The sequence below is a fragment of the Hyla sarda genome, chromosome 8, assembly GCF_029499605.1.
Source record: "Hyla sarda isolate aHylSar1 chromosome 8, aHylSar1.hap1, whole genome shotgun sequence".
NCBI lineage: Eukaryota > Metazoa > Chordata > Amphibia > Anura > Hylidae > Hyla > Hyla sarda.
Window position 1 is genome coordinate 220,927,615 of NC_079196.1, and position 23,036 is coordinate 220,950,650.

The 23,036-nt window shown below is 45.6% G+C and overlaps 1 protein-coding gene across 1 annotated transcript; it reads right to left on the minus strand.

The window, feature by feature from the left end:
- Positions 1–350: 350 nt before the first annotated feature.
- LOC130283763 (E3 ubiquitin/ISG15 ligase TRIM25-like) lies at positions 351–21,922 on the minus strand. Its single transcript, XM_056533191.1, has 2 exons — positions 21,822–21,922; positions 351–5,450 (listed from the first exon to the last, which is right to left on the minus strand). The coding sequence occupies exon 2, from the start codon at positions 5,412–5,414 to the stop codon at positions 3,843–3,845; it is 1,572 nt and encodes a 523-aa protein (XP_056389166.1). The 5' UTR covers positions 5,415–5,450; positions 21,822–21,922; the 3' UTR covers positions 351–3,842.
- Positions 21,923–23,036: the final 1,114 nt, after the last annotated feature.

The following is a 23,036-nucleotide window of genomic DNA, read 5'->3' on the forward strand; positions in this document are numbered from 1 at the left end:
TTATCAGCTGCTGAAGTTGAGTTGTTATTTTCTGTCTGGCAACAATGCTCTCTGCTGACATCTTTGCTTGTCTCGGGAACTGCACAGTTTAGAAGATGTTTGCTATGGGGATTTGCTTCTAAACTGGGCGGTTCCCGAGACAGGTGTCATCAGAGAACACTTAGACAGAAAAGAACAACTCAACTTCAGCAGCTCATAAGTACTGAAAGGATTAAGATTTTTTAATAGAAGTAATTTACAAATCTGTTTAACTTTGTGGAGCCAGTTGAGATATATATATATGTAAGGTTTTTTCCTGGATAACCCCTTTAACACCACTATCCTTCTTATGGGGGGGGTGTAGAACGTTCTCAGCTGCAATGATATGCCCTGGAACCCAGTGTTACCCAATTGGTGGTTTTCCAGCTGTTACAAGACTACAACTCTCAGCATGCCCTCAAATGATTGGAGTTATAGTTTTCTAACCGCTGGAGAGCCAAAGTTAGGAAACACTGCTCTATGCTCTAACCTAAGATGCGCTATACTTTATAATGGCGGAGGGGTGCGGCGTAGCCCCTAATAAACACGGTCAGAACAACTTAATGTATAACAAACATTTATTATAACAACCGGACAACCAAACGGAAGATTCACAAGCGGCCAATCAGAATTCAGCATTCACTAATCATCTTTAGTAATTGAGCGCAGTCATTTGCTATGTGTAGAAAGGCATGCTACACTATATACAGCGGTGTGCACGTCTGATGGCTGACTGCTGTGGTAAAGTGAGATGCTGCAAAACAGGTTGGGACAGGTTACCGATGCAGGAAGAGACATTAAACAGACATCTGCTGTGATAGTAACATCATCCCCCATCTTGTAGTCTCCCCTGCTTCTTACTTTCCCTCCTCACTCCCTTCCATAGGTAAAATTATTTTTGCGAACTTAAGTTATAACAAAATCTTTTTAAACTTAAAAAAAAACTTTTAGGCATAATTGTGTCCTATTTTCTATTCATATGAAGTCCTGTGTATCCAGAGATAAGAGGAGCCTGGACTATAAACGCAGCTCTGGATGTGAGTGCAGTATTTGCTAAGATTTATTTTAACAATCTTGGTAAAACAGAAAAAAAAAAAGATACTTACTCGGCCCTGGTCTTCCTTCTACTGTTCGGCTCCGTCCAACCCCCCAATCTTATGCTCAGCCAATTGGTGGCCAAGATGGCGCTGCGGCCAGTGATTGGCTGATCAGGCAGGTGCTATACCAAGCAGGGAGACAGAAGATACGGGACTTAGCGGAACGGGAGCTAGGGAAGGGACCAGGGCTAGGTAAGTATATATTTCTTTTCTATTTTACACACCTCCAGCAGGATATACATTTTAGCAAAATGCAGGGAAACCTCCAATTTAAGAGGTCCCCAATAATGGAGTATGATACTAAAGTTCCGCTAACACAGAGCTGGGAACTTCATGGTCATATATTTTGCTTTTAATAAAATATCAAATAAAGCCGAACATTTTCCACACATTTCCCTCAGTGTGAACAGATGTTGAGTTATTTTGTGTCTTCCTCCAGGCAATTCCAAAGGAGTTTTTCCGAAATTGTGTTGGACGTCTGTTAAAGGGGTATTAAATACAAAAATATACAGCACCAATCTACAGTGTCTAAGTATTTACCCCTCATCATAAATATACAGTGCCGGGGTCTCACTAATAGGAACTCAGTAGCTTTATGCAAAACATAGTATACAGAGAAGAAACTAGAGCAATTGCTACCGATCAAACAATAATTTTATTAACACATTATTTAAAAACATACATGAAAAAATATGTATGTTTTTAAATAATTTATTAATAAAATTATTGTTTGATCAGTAGCAATTACTCTAGTTTCTTCTTTGTATACTATCAGTTAAAGGGGTGGCCGGGATTAGAAATACAGAGGTGATTTCTTTCAAAAACAGCACCACCCCTGTCCTCAGGTTATGTGGGGTATTACATCATAGCTCCATTCACATCAATGGAATTGAGCTGCAATACCACACTTATCCTGAGGACAGGTGTGGTGCCGTTTTTTTTTTTTTTTATGGAAGAAATTAGCTTTGTTTTTCAAATTCTGTATAACCCCCTTTAAAGGGGTATTCCAGGAAAAAAAATATTATTTTTTTTTTATATCAACTGGCTCCAGAAAGTTAAACAGATTTGTAAATTAATTATTAAAAAAATCTTATTAAAAACCTATAAAAAAAATCTTAATCCTTCCAATAATTATCAGCTGCTGAAGTTGAGCTGTTCTTTTCTGTCTGGCAACAGTGCTCTCTGCTGACACCTCTGTCTGTCTCGGGAACTGCACAGAGTAGAAGAGGTTTACTATGGGGATTTGCTTCTACCCTGGACAGTTCCCGAGACACGTGTCATCAGAGAGCACTTAGACAGAAAAGAACAACTCAACTTCAGTAGCTCATAAGTACTGAAAGGATTAAGATTTTTTAATAGAAGCAATTTACAAATCTGTTTAACTTTCTGGAGCCAGTTAATTTTATATATATATATATATATATATAAATAACCCGTTTACGCCCCATTGTCAGACTCGTGACGTCACTGCTGACCGAGCTCTATAACCATGAGTTCCCACAATGCTCTCTGCTATAGAGCAGAGTCCGTAATGTAGCTTTAGGTGTTACTGTTGTTAAACTATCTATGAAGTGACATCTAACTATGAAGGATCGCACTTCACTCTGAACAATGAAGGCGGAGAAACACAACATTATGTAGAAAAGATATAAAAAACGTAAAAGTGTTAAAACGTCTTGTGAGAGGGAAGTTCTGCCCCCAACAGGCACAAAGTCGGAACTGCAGCTACTGTGATTGGGCATCTGATAGAATCAACAACTATCAACAATTTTACCATAGAAATACCCATGAATATGCCTTAGATACATTTACTCAGACTTCCCTATCTCAGTGTTTCCCAATCAGGGTGCCTCCAGCTGTTGCAAAACTACAACTCCCAGCATGCCCGAATTTGTAGTTTTGCAACAGCTGGAGGCACCCTGATTGGGAAATACTGCCCTATCCTGATAATCATCTGATTGCTGGGACCGCCACCATTCATAAGGTCGGAGGTCAGTCGTCCCTGGAATGAATGGAGTGGTAGCAAACTTAAAGAGGCAGCATGTATTGTGTATATTTGCTCAGGGAAAAGGAAATTAAATGGCCACTGCAATTATTAAAAAGTTTTGAAACATCCTAGCGACGTGTCAAAAGTTTTGATGGTGGGGGTCTTTTTAGACCTCGGTCAATTGGGAGAATGAGCCGGGAGAAGGTTGAAATCGTGATTGAGACAAACTCGCCATGTAAGTCTATGAGATTGTCTTGATCATGTGACACAGGCAGGGGAGGAGGCAGGGAAGGGAGCGCGGTCTTCTCCCGGTTCGTTCTCCTGAAAGGCGGAGGTCTGAACACTCAGATACCCACTGATTAAAAGTTTTACATGTGGCTAGGAATCGGAGCTCCGTAATACCGGTGGCGTATGGGAGAGACGAAGGTTAAAGGGGTACTCCGGTGGAAAACGATTTTTTTTTTTTTTAATCAACTGGTGCCAGAAAGGTAAACAGATTTGTAAATTACTTCTATTAAAAAACGTAATCCTTCCAGTACTTATCAGCTGCTGAATACTACAGAGGAAGTTCTTTCTTTTTGAATTTCCTTTCTGTCTGACCACAGTTCTCTCTGCTGACACCTCTGTCCATTTTAGGAACTTTCCAGAAAAGGATAGGTTTGCTATGGGGATTTGCTACTACTCTGGACAGTTCCTGACATGGACAGAGATGCCAGCAGAGAGCTGTAAATGTAATGTTTTTAAGGTCTGATCTCGATCCAGCTGTCAACTAAATAAAAAATGGCATGGAGGGGCTCATTGAATTTGGCCATAAAGGTAAAGAGGTGCTCGACTGTGGGGAAGGTCCTGTAGAAGGAGAGCTGCCCGGCATCATAATCTAAATACACAGCTACCGAGGATATGGCGGAGCCTTCGGATGTGATCTGCCAAGACTGGGAGTTGTGAAAGGCGGCTGTGTATTCGTGGCTCCAGGTAAGACACCAAGACTCCTGGTTGTAGCCTATAAAGGAGTCTGGGCCTTCTTTCTTGATCGAGGGATACGCCACGCCGATGCTCTTAGTGCCCTTTTTGCTCGTTTTCACCTCCCAGCAGTGTTTTCCAAACAAGAAGGCCGTCTTGCTGAGAACGTGACATGTTTTGAATTGACCCGACCTACTTTGACCATGTTCACTTTTAATGGAGACATATCCAACAGCTTTGAGGTTAGAGGATACTGTGAGGTAGTTGCTTGCCGTGAGGACGTCCAGCAGGATGTCGGCTTTGTGTTTTAGGTGGGGACACTGGGTGGACAGCAAGGCTTGAACTAATTTAGCAAAGTTTTCAAAGCTTCTCTTAAGTTTCAGGGAGAAAAGTATGGTGTCAAAATGGTAATGTAGGATGGGCAGTCTGCGCCGGTGCTCTGTCTTCTGCCTCTTAAGGGGCGTTTTGTCCTGCAGGACAAGCAGGGGATCATCCTGGTTACACAAATCCACAATTTTTTTCATCTTCAGGGACAATCGTTTTTGCTTCTCCTCTAGAAACATAATTTCATCTGTTATTTCCTTAAAGACTTCAATTTCCTGATCATTAATGTCGGTCTCCAAATTCTTTGTTACGTCCCGCAAGTAGTTAAGGAGGGAGCTGCATAAGTTCTTAGAAGTATCTTTCACCTCTTCTACACTCTCTTTGTTCACCTTTATCTGCTGGTTCAGAGTATTTGTCCTTTTCTTAAGACGGCCGAGTTCAGTTTCCATGTGGCCCGCCATCTCCTGAAGCTCCTCTATTTTATGGCGGGAGGCTTCCTCCAATAGCTCCACCCCATGGCGCTGGTGATCACCACTTAGGAAGCACAACATGCAAATGACAGTCTTATCGTCAGTGCAGAAAAACTTTAGGATTTCACCATGGAGGCTGCAAATCCTCTTCTGCATAGGGAATGTAATGTCCGCCAACAAGTGCTCTGAGGTCTTGCTGTGCACCTGGAGGTGTCTCTCACACAATGAGGATTCACAGTGAAGGCAGATTTTCACTGCTGGGCTCTGGTACTCCAGACAGTAGGTGCAGCAGGAGTCACCCAGACTGTAGTGATTCTCCACTGACTGACATTTTTGGGCGATGTTCTGCAATGCTGTGTTGATGGTCAGCGGGGCCTTGCTTTTGGACGCTTGCTTACACTCTGGGCAGAGGTATACACCGCTCCGGTCATGGTTACAGATATGAGTCTTAATGCAGTCGCTGCAGAAGTTGTGTCCACAATGCAGCAGAACAGGGTCGGTGTAAATAGCTGAGCAGAGGGAACACGTGATTTCCTTCTTTAGGAACATGTACGCCATTGTTGGCAGCCGTACAGGTGCAGCCGGACAGTATGTCTGAAGGAAAGAAAAAACACATAAGTCACAGCACAAAAACATTGGGTGTTACCCTTACCTGTGCCTCAGACATTTTACCTTTAACCCCTTAAGGACTCAGGGTTTTTCCGTTTTTGCACTTTCGTTTTTTCCTCCTTACCTTTAAAAAATCATAACCCTTTCAATTTTCCACCTAAAAATCCATATTATGGCTTATTTTTTGCGTCGCCAATTCTACTTTGCAGTGACATTAGTCATTTTACCCAAAAATGCACGGCGAAACGGAAAAAAAAATCATTGTGAGACAAAATCGAAAAAAAAACGCCATTTTGTAACTTTTGGGGGCTTCCGTTTCTACGCAGTGCATATTTCGGTAAAAATTACACCTTATCATTATTCTGTAGGTCCATACGGTTAAAATGATACCCTACTTATATAGGTTTGATTTTGTCGCACTTCTGGAAAAAATCATAACTATATGCAGGAAAATTTAAACGTTTAAAAATGTCATCTTCTGACCCCTATAACTTTTTTATTTTTCCACGTACGGGGTGGTATGAGGACTCATTTTTTGCGCCGTGATCTGAAGTTTTTATTGGTATGATTTTTGTTTTGATCTGACTTTTTGATCACTTTTTATTCATTTTTTAATGTTATAAAAAGTTACCAAAATACGCTTTTTTGGACTTTGGAATTTTTTTGCGTGTACGCCATTGACCGTACGGCTTAATTAATGATATATTTTTATAGTTCGGACATTTACGCACGCGGCGATACCACATATGTTTATTTTTATTTTTTTTTACACTGTTTTATTTTTCTTATGGGAAAAGGGGGGTGATTCAAACTTTTATTAGGGAAGGGGTTAAATGACCTTTATTAACACTTTTTTTTAACTTTTTTTTTGCAGTGTTATAGGTCCCATAGGGACCTATAACACTGCACACACTGATCTCTCATCCTGATCACAGGCGTGTATTAACACGCCTGTGATCAGCATTATCGACGCTTGACTGCTCCTGCCTGGATCTCAGGCACAGAGCAGTCATTCGTCGATCGGACACCGAGGAGGCAGGTAAGAGCCCTCCCGGTGTCCGATCAGCTGTTCGGGACGCCGCGATTTCACTGCGGCGGTCCCGAACAGCCCGACTGAGCAGCCGGGATACTTTCAGTTTCACTTTAGAAGCGGCGGTCAGCTTTGACCGCCGCTTCTAAAGGGTTAATACCGCACATCGCCGCGATCGGCGATGTGTGGTATTAGCCGCGGGTCCCGGCCGTTGATTAGCGCCGGGACCCACGCGATATGATGCGGGATCGCGGCGCGATCCCGCTTCATATCGCGGGAGCCGGCGCAGGACGTAAATATACGTCCTGCGTCGTTAAGGGGTTAAAGGGGTACTCTAGTGGAAAACTTTTTTTTTTTTTTTTTTTTTTTAATGAACTGGTGCCAGAAAGTTAAACAGATTTGTAAACTACTTCTATTAAAAAATCTTAATCCTTTTAGTACTATTTAGCAGCTGTATGCTACAGAGGAATTTCTTAACTTTTTGAATTTCTTTTTTGTCTTGTCCACAGTGCTCTCTGCTGACACCTCTTTTGGGTGCTTCCGTTTCTACACAGTTCACTCTTTGGTTAAAATGACACATTATCTTTATGCTCTCTCCTGTCTGATAGTACTCCTCTGTGCTCTCTCCTGTCTGATAGTACTCCTCTGTGCTCTCTGGCTGATAGTACTCCTCTGTGCTCTCTCCTGTCTGATAGTACTCCTCTGTGCTCTCTGGCTGATAGCAATCCTCTGTGCTCTCTCCTGTCTGGTAGCACTCCACTGTGCTCTCTCCTGTCTGATAGGTCTCCTCTGTGCTCTCTCCTGTCTGATAGTACCCCCACTGCGCTCTCTCCAGTCTGATAGGTCTCCTCTGTGCTCTCTCCTGTCTGATAGTACCCCCACTGTGCTCTCTCCTGTCTGATAGTACCCCCACTGCGCTCTCTCCAGTCTGAAAGACTCCACTGTGCTCTCTCCTCTCTGATAGCACTCCTCTGTGCTCTCTTAAGGTCTGATAGTACTCCATTGTGCTCTCTCCTGTCTGATAGTTCTCCACTGTGGTCTCTGACTGACAGCACTCCTCATTGCTCTCTCCTGTCTGGTAGCACTCCACTGTGCTCTCTGACTGATAGTACTCCTCTGTGCTCTCTCGGGTGTATAAGACTCTTCTGTGCTCTCTCCTGTATGAAAGACTCCTCTGTGCTCTCTCCTGTCTGATAACACTCCTCTGTGCTCTCTCCTGTCTGATAGTACTCCTCTGTGCTTTTTAACCCCTTAAGGACTCAGGGTTTTTCCGTTTTTGCACTTTAGTTTTTTCCTCCTTACCTTTTAAAAATCATAACCCTTTCAATTTTCCACCTAAAAATCCATATTATGGCTTATTTTTTGCGTCGCCAATTCTACTTTGCAGTGACATTAGTCATTTTACCCAAAAATGCACGGCGAAACTGAAAAAAAAATCATTGTGCGACAAAATCGAAGAAAAAAATGCCATTTTGCAACTTTTGTGGGCTTCCGTTTCTACGCAGTGCATATTTTGGTAAAAATGACACCTTATCATTATTCTGTAGGTCCATACGGTTAAAATGATCCCCTACTTATATAGGTGATTTTGTCGCACTTCTGGAAAAAATCATAACTACATGCAGGAAAATGTATACGTTTAAAAATGTCATCTTCTGACCCCTATAACTTTTTTATTTTTCCACGTACAGGGCGATATGATGACTCATTTTTTGCGCCGTGATCTGAAGTTTTTATCGGTATGATTTTTGTTTTGATCGGACTTTTTGATCACTTTTTATTCATTTTTTAATGGTATAAAAAGTGACCAAAAATGCGCTTTTTTTGACTTTGGAATTTTTTTGCGCGTACGCCATTGACCGTACGGTTTAATTAATGATATATTTTTATAGTTCGGACATTTACGCACGTGGCAATACACGTATGTTTATTTATTTATTTTTTTACACTGTTTTATTTTTTTTATGGGAAAAGGGGGGTGATTCAAACTTTTATTAGGGAAGGGGTTAAATGACCTTTATTAACACTTTTTTTTTACATTTTTTTGCAGTGTTATAGGTCCCATAGGGACCTATAATACTGCACACACAGATCTTTTACACAGATCACAGGCGTGTATTAACACGCCTGTGATCAGCATTATCGACGCTTGACTGCTCCTGCCTGGATCTCAGGCACAGAGCAGTCATTCGTCGATCGGACACCGAGGAGGCAGGTAGGGGCCGTCCCGGTGTCCTGCCAGCAGTTCGGGATGCCGCGATTTCACTGCGGCGGTCCCGAACAGCCCGACTGAGCAGCCGGGTCACTTTCACTAAGCTTTGACCGCCGCATCTAAAGGGTTAATACCACACATCGCCGCGATCGGCGATGTGTGATATTAGCCGTGGGTCCCGGCCGTTGATGAGCGCCGGGACCGACGAGATATGATGCGGGATCGCTGCGCGATCCCGCTTCATATCGTGGGAGCCGGCGCAGGACGTAAATATACGTCCTGCGTCGTTAAGGGGTTAAAGGTCTGATAGTACTCCATTGTGTTCTCACCTGTGTGATAGCACTCCTCTGTGCTCTCTCCTGTCTGATATAACTCCTCTGTACTCTCCTAAGGTCTGATAGTACTCCATTGTGCTCTCTCCTGTCTGATAGGACTCCTCTGTGCTCTCTCCTGTCTGATAGGACTCCTCTGTGCTCTCTCCTGTCTGATAGGACTCCTCTGTGCTCTCTCCTGTCTGATATAACTCCTCTGTACTCTCCTAAGGTCTGATAGTACTTCATTGTGCTCTCTCCTGTCTGATAGGACTCCTCTGTGCTCTCTCTTGTCTGAAAGACTCCTCAGTGCTCTCTCCTGTCTGATAGCACCCCACTGCGCTCTCTCCAGTCTGAAAGACTCTTCTGTGCTCTCTCCTGTCTGATAGCACTCCTCTGTGCTCTCTTAAGGTCTGATAGTACTCCTCTGTGCTCTCTCCTGTCTGATAGCATTCCTCTGTGCTCTCTCCTGTCTGATAGGACTCCTCTGTGTTCTCTCCTGTCTGATAGGACTCCTCTGTGCTCTCTCCTGTCTGATAGCTCTCCTCTGTGCTCTCTTAAGGTCTGATAGTACTCCTCTGTGCTCTCTCCTGTCTGATAGCACTCCTCTGTGCTCTCTCCTTTCCTATCAGATAGGAGAGAGCACAGAGAAGTGCTAGCCCACTTATTGGACTTTGTCTATGCCTGTGCTTCAGCTTGGACAAAGTTATGATTTCTACAAAAAGGAAATAACATTTTCTTATGAAGTATATTAGAAAGGTAAATTTTTGGCCAAAATGTAGAACTTAGAAAATTTTTTGTATTTGACAGTGCTTATTGAAAATTTTCCTCTTCTCTTTTCGTTTTACTCCATATATGATGTATGAGGGTAATTTTTTTTTGTGCTGTGATCTGATCTTTATCAGTACCATTTTTGCTTTGATGGGACTTTTAGATCCCTTTTAACCTCTTAAGGACGCAGGACGTACCTGTACGCCCTGCGCCCGGTATTTTAACCCCTTAAGGACTAGGCCATTTTACACCTTAAGGACCAGAGCATTTTTTGCAATTCTGACCACTGTCACTTTAAACATTAATAACTCTGGAATGCTTTTACTTATTCTGATTCCGAGATTGTTTTTCCATATTCTACTTTAACATAGAGGTAAATTTTTGTGGTAACTTCCTTTCTTGGTGAAACATCCCCAAATTTGATGAAAAAAATGAAAATTTAGCATTTTTCTAACTTTGAAGCACTCTGCTTGTAAGGAAAATGGATATTCAAAATAAAAAAAAATTTGGTTCACATATACATTATGTCCACTTTATGTTTGCAGCATAAAATGTATGAGTTTTTACTTTTGGAAGACACCAGAGGGCTTCAAAGTTCAGCAGCAATTTTTACATTTTTCACAAAATTTTTCAGTGACCAGTTCAGTTTTGAAGTGGATTTGAAGGGTCTTCATATTAGAAATACCCCACAAATGACCCCATTATAAAAACTGCACCCCCAAAGTATTAAATGACATTCAGTAAGTGTTTAACCCTTTAGGTGTTTCACAGGAATAGCAGCAAAGTGAAGGAGAAAATTCAAAATCTTCATTTTTTACACTCGCATGTTCTTGTAGACCCAATTTTTGAATTTTTACAAGGGGTAAAAAGGAGAAAATTTTTACTTGTATTTGAAACCCAATTTCTCTCGAGTAAGGACATACCTCATATGTCTATGTAAAGTGTTCGGCGGGCGCAGTAGAGGGCTCAGAAGGGAAGGAGCGACAAATGGTTTTTGGGGGGCAGGTCACCTTTAGGAAGCCCCTATGGTGCCAGAACAGCAAAAAAAAAACCCACATGGCATACCATTTTGCAAACTAGACCCCTCGGGGAACATAACATGGGGTACAGTGAACCTTAATACCCCACAGGTGATTCACGAATTTTGCATATGTAAAAAAAATAAAAAAAATTTTTTACCTAAAATGCTTGGTTTCCCAAAAATTTTACATTTTAACAAAGGGTAATAGCAGAAAATACCCCCCAAAATTTGAAGCCCAATTTCTCACAATTCAGAAAACACCCCATATGGGGGTGAAAAGTGCTCTGCTGGCGCACTACAGGTCTCAGAAGAGAAGGAGTCACATTTGGATTTTAGAAAGCAAATTTTGCTCTGGGGGCATGCCGCATTTAGGAAGCCCCTATGGTGCCAGAACAGCAAAAAAAAAAAAAAAACACATGGCATACCATTTTGGAAACTAGACCCCTCGGGGAACGTAACAAGGGGTAATGTGAACCTTAATACCCCACAGGTGTTTCACGACTTTTGCATATGGAAAAAAAAAAAAAAAAAAGATTTTTTTTACCTAAAATGCTTGGTTTCCCAAAAAATTTAAATTTTTAAAAAGGGTAATAGCAGAAAATACCCCCCAAAATTTGTAACACAATTTCTCCCGAGTACGGCGATACCCCATATGTGACCCTAAACTGTTGAAATACGACAGGGCTCCAAAGCGAAAGAGCGCCATGTGCATTTGAGGCCTGAATTAGGGATTTGCATTGGGGTGGACATAGGGATATTCTATGCCAGTGATTCCCAAACAGGGTGCCTCCAGCTGTTGTAAAACTCCCAGCATGCCATGTCAGTGGCTATCTGGCAATTCTGGAAGTAGTTGTTTTGCAACAGCTGGAGGCTCCGTTTTGGAAACAGTGGCGTACCAGACGTTTTTCATTTTTATTGGGGAGAGGAGGGGGGCTTATTTTATTTTGTGTTAGTGTAGTGTTTTTAAGGTACAGTCGCACGGGCGGGGGTTCACAGTAGTTTCTCGCTGGCAGTTTGAGCTGCGGCAGAAAATTTGCCGCAGCTCAAACTTGCAGCCGGATACTTACTGTAAACCTCCGCCCATGTGAGTGTACCCTGTACGTTCACATTGGGGGGGGGGGGGGGGAACATCCAGCTGTTGCAAAACTACAACTCCCAGCATGTACGGTCTATCAGTGCATGCTGGGAGTTGTAGTTTTGCAACAGCTGGAGGCACACTGGTTGTGAAACACTGAGTTTGGTAACAAACTCAGTGTTTTGCAACCAGTGTGCCTTCAGCTGTTGCAAAAGCTACAACCCCCAGTATGTACGGACAGAGGAAGAGCATGCATGGACTTGTAGTTATGCAACAGCTGGAGGCATACTACTTTGGCTGGGGATTGTAGTTATGCAAAAGCTGGAGACACACTGGTTTGCTACTTAACTCAGTGTTTCACAACCAGTGTGCCTTCAGCTGTTGCAAAACTACAACTCTCAGCAGTCACTGACAGCCAACGGGCATGCTGGGAGTTGTAGTTATGCAACCAGCAGATGCACCACTACAACTCCCAGCATGCACTTTAGCTGATTGTGCAAGCTGGGAGTTGTAGTTATACAAGAGCTGAAGGTACACTTTTCCACAGAAAAGCTGTTGCAAAACTATAAGTCCCAGCATGCCCATAAGGGAATGCTGGGAGTTGTGGTGGTCTGCCTCCTGCTGTTGCATAACTACAGCTCCCAGCATGCCCTTTTTGCATGCTGGGAGCTGTTGCTAAGCAACAGCAGGAGGCTGTCACTCACGTCCAACTGCTGATCCACGCTGCAGGTCAGACCCTCGCCGCCGCCGCTCCTGGGGCCCCGATCCCAACAGGGACGCTGGGGATCGGGGTCCCCAGCTGCCGGGGTCCTCTTCCCGCACCCGATCGAGTCCTCCGGAATAGGGGCGGAGCGGGTTGTGGGAGTGACACCCGCAGCAGGTGCCCTGATTGGTCGGCCGGTAAACCGGCCTACGAATCAGGGCGATCGTGAGGTGGCACCAGTGCCACCTCACCCCTGCTGGCTATGGCTGTTCGGGGCCGTCAGAGCCCTGAACAGCCTGTAATTCCGGGTCACTGGAGACCTGATTGACCCGGAATTCGCCGCAGATCGCTGGGCTGAATTGTTCAGCGATCTGCGGCCATCGCCGACATGGGGGGTCATCATGACCCCCCTGGGCGATATGCTGATCGATATCAGCAGGTATCGGACACCGGCTCACCTCCGGCTAGCGGCAGGGGGCCGGGAATGGACAGGAAGTACTCATACGTCCTCGGTCCTTAAGGACTCGGAAACGGGGGCGTAGGAGTACATCCATTGTCCTTAAGGGGTTAAACAGTGTCATACCGGGTCGGTCCCGGTGGCTTATTATAGCCGGGACCCTGGGCTAATAGCGTGCGGCACAGATCGTTGGGCCACGCACTATTAACCCTGAAGACGCGGCGATCGAAGTTGATCGCCGCATCTAAAATGAAAGTAAAAGCTTCCCGACAGCTCAGTTAGGCTGATCAGGACTATCGTGATAAAATCGCGATGTCCCGATCAGCTAGGACGCGAGCGGAGGCCCCCTTACCTTGCTCCGTCGCGTCCGATCAGCATTTGATTGCTCCAAGCCTGAACTACAGGCTTGAGAAATCAACCCCTATTACGCTCATCCATGCAAAGCTATGGCTTTGCAGGGATCAGGGTAAAAGATCAGTGTGTGCAGTGCACTGCAAAAAAAAAAAAAGTGGAAAAAAAAAAGTTAATAAAGGTCATTAAACCCCTTCCCTAATAAAAGTTTGAATCACCCCTTTTCTCATAAAAAAAAACTGTGTAAATAAAAATAAACATATGTGGTATCACCACGTGCGTACATCTCCGAACTATAAAAATATATTGTTAATTAAACCGTACGGTCAATGGCGTACTCGCAAAAAATTCAAAAGTCCAAAATAGTGTATTTTTTGGTCACTTTTTATATCACGAACCTCACAATGGCTTTGAATTGAGCTCAGCTCCTAAGTCCGCTTCAAAGTCCCATATCAGGAGGGCAGGGCATGCATGTACATATACACCCTGAAGCGAGCTCAGGATCCGGCCAGGACCAACAGCTAATCCCAGACACACAAAAAAAAATGAGCCCTGATATAGCCCCATAAGCGGAAAAATAAAAAAGTTATAGGGGTCATAAGATGACAATTTTACACATACTACCGTATTTATCGGCGTATAACACGCATTTTTTAGGCTAAAATTTTTAGCCTACAGTCTACCTGCGTGTTATACGCCGATAAGCCGCTGCAATTCACCGATTTAAAGCAGGCGCCGCTTCTCTCCCCCTTGCTATCGGCGTCGCTGCCCCTTCTCTCCCCCTGTCTATCGGCCGCTGCTCCATTGCCGGCGTCGATAGCCAGGGGGAGAGAAGCAGCGCCGGCAATTGGGCAGCGGCGCCGACAGACAGGAGGAGAGAAGGGGCAGCGGTACCCATTGCCGGCACCGCTGCCCCATTGCCTCCCCCATCCCTGGTTGTATAATTAGCTGTTGCCGGGGTCGGGTCCGCGCTGCTTCAGGCCTCCGGTGTGGCGTCCCCTGCGTTGTTGCTATGCACTGCGAGACGCAATGACGTCATTCGTCATTGCGCCGCGCATAGCAACGACGCAGGGGACGCACACCGGAGGCCTGAAGCAGCGCGGACCCGAACCCGGCAACAGGTAATTAAACAACCGGGGATGGGGGAGGCAACGGGGCAGCGGCGCAGGCAATGGGTGCCGCTGCCCCTTCTCTTCCCCTGGCTATCGGCGCCGCTGCCCCATTGCTGGCGCCGATTCTCTCCCTCTGGCTATCGGCGCCGGCAATGGGGCAGCGGCACCGATAGCCAGGGGGAGAGAAGGGGCAGCGGCGCCGATAGCCATGGGGAGAGAAGCGGCGGCAGCAGGGCTCTAGACCCCAGGAAAGGCAGGGGCAGAGAAGCCGGCAGCGACGGCCTCTCTCCCCCTGCCTTTCATAGGGGCTTCTGTGGGGTCAGAAACAGTGTATCGGGGTATACACAGACACACACACGCACCCTCATTTTACCAAGGATGTTTGGGTAAAAAACTTTTTTTTGGTAAAATGAGGGTGCGTGTTATAGGCCGGTGCATGGTATACCCCGATAAATACGGTAATTTTAGTGCATGTAATTATGATTTTCTTAAGTAGTAAAATAAAACCCATATGAATTGGGTATCCTTGTAAACGTATGGACCTACGGAATAAAGCTATGTTGTCAATTTTACCAAAAAGTGCACTGCATAAAAACAGAAGCCCCCAAAAGTTACAAAATTGCATTTTGTTTAATTTTTTTATTTCACCCCACAAATAAGTTTTTTTTTTGTTTTGTCACAGATTACGTTATAAAATAAGTGATGTCATTACAAAGTACAATTTGTGACGCAAAAAACAAGCCACTTATATGGGTCTGTAGGTGCAAAATGGTAATCGGGCTGATGTCCGGTATTAAAGGAGTAGTCCGGCACACACTTTTCTTATTTTATCTGGTCCGGGCTGCAAAAAAAAGAAAGAAAACAAACTTTCTCTTGCCTGCCTACGTTCCCCCGGAGCTCCGGTACAGGTGTTCGGTCGCCGAGCTGTTTGCTTCTTACTTCCTGTTAGCCAGCCACGCCACATGGAGCTTCAGCCTATCATTGGCCGCAGCGATGTCTCGGCCCGTGATAGGCTGAAGCTCCGTCTGACGTGCCGGGCTAACAGGAAGTAAGAAGCTAAAAAAAAAGTGTAAAAATAGTAAAAAAGAAAAGTGAATGTGATTTAACACCTTCCTAAATAAAAGTTAGAATCAACCCCCCATTTTCCCATTAGAAATAAATAAATATGTAAACAAAAATGAATATATGTGGTATCGCCGCAAGCGTACAGGTAAAACAATTCTGAAGTCCAAAATTGTGTATTTTTGGTCACTTTATATACCCTAAAAATATGTATAAAAAGTGATCAAAAAGTCTGATCAAAACAATCATGGTACCGATAAATAAAATGTAAGTTATAGGGGTCAGAAGAGGACAATTTTAAACATACTAATATTGGTGCATGTAGTTATAAAAAAAAATTCAAATAGTAAAATAAAGAAAAACCTATATAAATTGGGTATCAATGTAACCGTATGGACCTACAGAATAAATATATGGAAGGAGATTTCTCATTCTTTTCAAACGTATGGCTTTTATATGACAATTTTTTTTTAACTTACATGCAACCTATTTATCAAATAGTCGCACAACCTTGATAAATAAATCGCACGAAAGCAAAACCCGGGAAACCCGCTTACAAAAGCATTTTTTAAAGCAGAAAAGTTTTCCCTTATGTTAATAGCCGAAGTTCTTTATCTACCCTTTATTACCAGTAGCATTGCTAGAGAGTGACGGGGAGGGGGGGGGGGCGTACCGCATCAGGTGAAACCCTGACTAGCCTGCCTGGCATTAAATAGCTGCACTCCAACTTTCCAACCCATCCACCCTCCTCAGAAATTAAAAAATATTAAAAACATACTATGCCACACCACGAATATCCATTCTCTGGAGGCTTTTTTGTTTAACCCCTTAAGGATCGGGGGTTTTTTCACTTTTGTTTTTTTGCTCCTTGCCTTTAAAAAATCATAACTCTTTCAATCTTTCACCTAAAAATCCATATGATTGCTTATTTTTTGCGCCACCAATTCTACTTTGTAATGACGTCAGTTATTTTTGTTACGCCGAGCGCTCCGGGTCCCTGCTCCTCCCCGGAGCGCTCACGGCGTCTCTCTCCCTGCAGCGCCCCGGTCAGTCCCGCTGACCGGGAGCGCTGCACTGACATGGCCGTCGGGGATGCGATTCGCACAGCGGGACGCGCCCGCTCGCGAATCGCATCCCAAGTCACTTACCCGTCCCGGTCCCCTGCTGTCATGTGCTGGCGCGCGCGGCTCCGCTCTCTAGGGCGCGCGCGCGCCAGCTCTCTGAGACTTAAAGGGCCAGTGCACCAATGATTGGTGCCTGGCCCAATTAGCTTAATTGGCTTCCACCTGCACCCTGGCTATATCTGCTCACTGCCCCTGCACTCCCTTGCCGGATCTTGTTGCCTTGTGCCAGTGAAAGCGTTTAGTGTTGTCCAAAGCCTGTGTTACCTGAACTCCTGCTATCCATCTTGACTACGAACCTTGCCGCCTGCCCCGACCTTCTGCTACGTCTGACCTTGCCTCTGCCTAGTCCTTCTGTCCCACGCCTTCTCAGCAGTCAGCGAGGTTGAGCCGTTGCTAGTGGATACAACCTGGTTGCTACTGCCGCAGCAAGACCATCCCGCTTTGCGGCGGGCTCTGGTGAACACCAGTAGCCTCTTAGAACCGGTCCACCAGCACGGTCCACGCCAATCCCTCGCTGACACAGTGGATCCACAACCTGTAAGCCGAATCGTGACAGTAGATCCGGCCATGGATCCCGCTGAGGTGCCGCTGCCAAGTCTCGCTGACCTTCCCACGGTGGTCGCTCAGCAATCGCAGCAGATTGCCCAACAAGGACAGCAGCTGTCGCAGTTGACCGCCATGTTACAGCAACTTCTGCCTCTGCTACAGCAGCAACCATCTCCTCCGCCAGCTCCTGCACCTCCTCCGCAGCGAGTGGCCGCTCCTAGCCTCCGCTTGTCCCTGCCGGACAAATTTGATGGGGACTCTAGACTCTGCCGTGGATTTTTGTCTCAATGTTCCCTGCATATGGAGATGTTGTCGGACTTGTTTCCTACAGAACGGTCTAAGGTGGCGTTCGTAGTGAGCCTTCTTTCAGGAAAGGCCTTGTCTTGGGCCACACCGCTCTGGGACCGCAATGATCCTGCCACAGCCACAGTCCAGTCCTTCTTCGCTGAAGTCCGTAGTGTCTTCGAGGAACCAGCCCGAGCTTCTTCTGCCGAGACTGCCCTGCTGAACCTGGTCCAGGGAAATTCTTCAGTGGGCGAGTACGCCATCCAATTTCGTACTCTTGCTTCCGAATTATCATGGAATAACGAGGCTCTCTGCGCGACCTTTAAAAAAGGCCTATCCAGTAGCATCAAGGATGTGCTGGCCGCACGAGATTCCTGCCAACCTGCAAGAACTTATCCATTTGGCCACACGCATTGACATGCGTTTTTCTGAGAGACATCAGGAGCTCCGCCAGGAAAAAGACTTAGATCTCTGGGCACCTCTCCCACAGTATCCTTTGCAATCTACGCCTGGGCCTCCCGCCGAGGAGGCCATGCAAGTGGATCGGTCTCGCCTGACCCAGGAAGAGAGGAATCGCCGTAGGGAAGAAAATCTTTGTCTGTACTGTGCCAGTACCGAGCATTTCTTGGTGGATTGCCCTATTCGTCCTCCACGTCTAGGAAACGCACGCACGCACCCAGCTCACGTGGGTGTGGCGTCTCTTGGTTCAAAATCTGCTTCTCCACGTCTCACGGTGCCCGTGCGGATCTCTCCTTCTGCCAACTTCTCCCTCTCAGCCGTGGCCTGCTTGGACTCTGGTGCCTCTGGGAATTTTATTTTGGAGTCTTTGGTGAATAAATTCTGCATCCCGGTGACCCGTCTCGTCAAGCCGCTCTACATTTCCGCGGTCAACGGAGTCAGATTGGATTGCACCGTGCGTTACCGCACAAAACCCCTCTTAATGTGTATTGGACCCCATCACGAAATGATTGAATTCTTCGTCCTTCCCAACTGTACCTCTGAGGTCCTCCTCGGTCTGCCATGGCTCCGGCTTCATTCTCCCACCCTTGACTGGACCATCGGGGAGATCAAGAACTGGGACTCTGCTTGCCATAAGAAATGCCTCTCCCCCCCTCCCAGTCCCGTCAGGCAAGCCTCAGTGCCTCCTCATGGCCCCCATCCTGGTGACACACTGCCCCGTGCCAAGCTTCACCCTCTGCCCTCCCTCCCCATTCCCACTCCTGCTGTACTGCCTGCCTTTGAGGAAACCCTCCATTCACTCCCGGTGTCCTCGTCCCAGGTAAAGCAGTTGTCGGACAAAAAAAGGGGGAGACCTAAGGGGGGGGGGGTACTGTTACGCCGAGCGCTCCGGGTCCCTGCTCCTCCCCGGAGCGCTCACGGCGTCTCTCTCCCTGCAGCGCCCCGGTCAGTCCCGCTGACCGGGAGCGCTGCACTGACATGGCCGTCGGGGATGCGATTCGCACAGCGGGACGCGCCCGCTCGCGAATCGCATCCCAAGTCACTTACCTGTCCCGGTCCCCTGCTGTCATGTGCTGGCGCGCGCGGCTCCGCTCTCTAGGGCGCGCGCGCGCCAGCTCTCTGAGACTTAAAGGGCCAGTGCACCAATGATTGGTGCCTGGCCCAATTAGCTTAATTGGCTTCCACCTGCTCCCTGGCTATATCTGCTCACAGCCCCTGCACTCCCTTGCCGGATCTTGTTGCCTTGTGCCAGTGAAAGCGTTTAGTGTTGTCCAAAGCCTGTGTTACCTGAACTCCTGCTATCCATCTTGACTACGAACCTTGCCGCCTGCCCCGACCTTCTGCTACGTCTGACCTTGCCTCTGCCTAGTCCTTCTGTCCCACGCCTTCTCAGCAGTCAGCGAGGTTGAGCCGTTGCTAGTGGATACGACCTGGTTGCTACTGCCGCAGCAAGACCATCCCGCTTTGCGGCGGGCTCTGGTGAACACCAGTAGCCTCTTAGAACCGGTCCACCAGCACGGTCCACGCCAATCCCTCGCTGACACAGTGGATCCACAACCTGTAAGCCGAATCGTGACAATTTTGCCCAAAAATCGACGGTGAAACGGAAAAAAAATCATTGTGAGACAAAATTGAAAAAAAAACAAATGCTGTTTTGCAACTTTTGGGGGCTTCTGTTTCTACGTAGTACATTTTTCGGTAGAAATTACACCTTCTCTTTATTCTGTAGGTTCATACGATTAAAATGATCCCCTACTTATATAGGTTTGATTTTGTCGTACTTTTGGAAAAAAACATAACTTCATGCAGGAAAATTAATAGGTTTAAAATAGTCATCTTCTGACCCCCTATAACTTTTTTATTTTTCCGTGTATGGGGCGGTATGAGGACTCATTTTTTGCGCCGTGATCTGAAGTTCTTAACGGTACCATTATAGCATTGATCGGACTTGGAGATCACTTTTTATTCATATTTTCATGATATAAAAAGTGACCAAAAATGCACTATTTTGGACTTTGGATTTTTTTTGCGCGTACGCCATTGACCGTGCGGTTTAATTAATGATATATTTTTATAATTCGGACATTTCCGCACGCGGTGATACCATATATGTTTATTTTTATTTACACTGTGTTTTTTTTTTTTATGGGAAAAGGGGGGGTGATTCAAACTTTTAATAGGGAAGGTTTTTTTTTGCAGTGTTATAGCTCCCATAGGGACCTATAACACTGCACACACTGATCTTTTACATTGATCACTGGTTTCTCATAGGAAACCAGTGATCAATGATTCTGCCGTTTGACTGCTCATGTCTGGATCTCAGGCTCTGAGCAGTCATTCGGCGATCGGACAGCGAGGAGGCAGGTAGGGATTTCACCGCGGCTATCCCAAACAGCCCACTGAGCTAACCGGCACTTTTTACTTTCACTTTTAGCTTTGAGCGCGCAGCTAAAGGGTTAATAGCGCGCGGCACCGCGATCAGTGCCGCACGCTATTAGCAGCGGGTCCCGGCTTCACTATGACGCCGGGCCCGCCGTGATATGATGCGGGGTCACCGTGGGACCCCGCGTTATATCACGAGAGCGGGACCAAGGACGTACTCATACGTCCTTGGCCCTTAAGGGGTTAATTATGAGCCCCCATTTTGTGACGTTGGTGGGTGGAGTCTTGCGTCGCTGTGCTGAGGCCGGAGTTTACGCCAGGAAGGAAGACAGCGCAGCACCAACAGTGCTACATAAACAATAGTGAAGCCACAATTTAAAAAAAATGGCTCGGTACGTTACCCACCCAAAAATGTGCATGAAGCTGTATTACTATGGATGTTTCATTTTTTTAAGGAAAAATTTTTGTGCCACATATGGGGCATTTCGATAGTCTGTAAACATTCTTACACAATTATTTTGTGCCTTATTCTATTTTAACACTACATTAATTTTAAAATTTAGTGGGTACGCCAGCATGTACGTGTCCTAAAATTAACAAGGCGTGCAGTGTGTATTTTCAACGTAAAAATTAATAGTGTTAATAATATTAGTCATATACTGTATTTTTCGCCGTATAAGACGCACTTTTTCTTCCCCAAAATTGGGGTGATGCCCTGTATTAACCCTTGAGACGCCGCGATCAAAGCTGACCGCCGTGTCTGAAGCAAAACAACACTAACCCAGCTGCTCAGTAGGGCTGTTCGGGACCGCCGTGGTGAAATTGCAGGACACCAGGAGGGACCTTACCTGCCTACTCGGTGACTGCTCTGTGCCGGGATCCACTGCATGGCCGGCGCTCTCCTTCGACATCATCACGTCGTCGCGCAAACCGTCCCATCATCCAATAGGAGCGGCGTGTGTAGCGACGTGATGACGGCGACGGAGAGCGTGGATCCCGGGGAAGAAGACGTCCAGAGCGTCAAGGGACACCATGGGGACGCGGTGACAGAGATGGAGGGCGACATCCAGGGCATCGGTGATGGGTACGGAGCGGCGGGGACACGTGAGTATTAGCTCCTATACCAGTGGTCTTCAACCTGCGGACCTCCAGATGTTGCAAAACTACAACTCCCGTTGGCTGTCCAGGCATGCTGGGAGTTGTAGTTTTGCAACATCTGGAGGTCCGCAGGTTGAAGATCACGATTGGGTTCAGAATCTTTTTTTTCCTACATTTTGGACCTTTAAAATAGGCACCCTATTTTATGTCTTATATGCCGGTGCGTCCTATAGGGCGAAAAATACGGTAATTAATTTTTTCAATAATTAACATTAATGTAATAGCTTTGTTTCATGATGCAGAACAAGAACAGTTGTTAAAGTGGGTGTTAATGTCCTTTTCTGCAGACGTACGAACTTTCTGTAAGTCAGGTTGGACCTGGAATACGTAATCGACTTTTAAACGGAGATGCAACTTTTTTTCTTCATAAATAGCGACTATGGCATTTGATAAATCCATGACCACTGCAAAGTAAAAATTACTACGTGAGCAGATTTCAGAAATGTGCTTTGGAATAAGAAAAAAACAAAAAACAAAAAAAAAACTATTACGGAGTTTGACAAATCTCCTTCATATGTCATTTTTATCAAAAAGTGCACTGCGTAGAATCGGAAGCCTCCAAAAGTTACAAAATGGCATTTTTTTTTTCAACTTTGCCCCACAAATATTTTTTTTTTGGGTGAAATGATTGATGTCATTACAAAGTGCAATTGGTGGCAAAAAAATATAAGCCCTCATATGGGTCTGTAGGTGCAAAATTTTAAGAGTTATGATTTTTTAGAAGGTGATGAGGAAAAAACAAAAGTGAAAAAACGGAAAAACCCGTGGTCCTTAAGTGGTTAAAAGACGAGGTGGAAAAAATAAAAATGCAAAAAATTGCTGCATCATTAAGGGGTTAAATGCGACCGCCTACTTGAGTAACAACAAAGTAATATACAATACACCAGTGTTTTCCAACCAGGGTGCCTCCTGCTGTGGCAAAACTACAACTCCAAGCATGCTGGGAGTTGTAGTTTTGCAACAGCAGGAGGCACCCTGGTTAGGAAACACTGCTATATACTATAGGGTGTTTAGGGACCCATCCGATAAGAGGCCACCTCCGCGTGGTGGATGGGGGACACGTTTTGATCAAAAAGTGCGCTAAGAGCCTCCATTTTGTTGACCAAGTGTGCTGCTGCCATTTTCTTTTTTTACATGTTTTGTACTTGCCACAGCAGCATGCACCCGTGTATTGGGTTTAGGTGCTGGCTACATTTTCATTTTTTTTTTTTTCTTTGCTGTGCAAATTTGGGGGGAGTGGCTCCCTCTGTAGCCGTGCATCCCCTCCCCTATTTTCACAGGAGGTGGTTTGGATCGTTAGTGGATCCAACATGTCACCCAGCCTGAGGTAGGTGAGTGTTTAGGGACCCATCCGATAAGAGGCCACCTCCGCATGGTGGATGGGGGACACGTTTTGATCAAAAAGTGCGCTAAGAGCCTCCATTTTGTTGACCAAGTGTGCTGCTGCCATTTTCTTTTTTTATATATATATATATATACTTTTCCTATATTATTCAGTAGGGATCGACCAAT

What these genes read in the sequence shown, in the direction of transcription:
- LOC130283763 (XM_056533191.1), bottom strand. Translation starts at nt 5,414, where the DNA reads ATGGCGTACATGTTCCTAAAGAAGGAAATCACGTGTTCCCTCTGCTCA.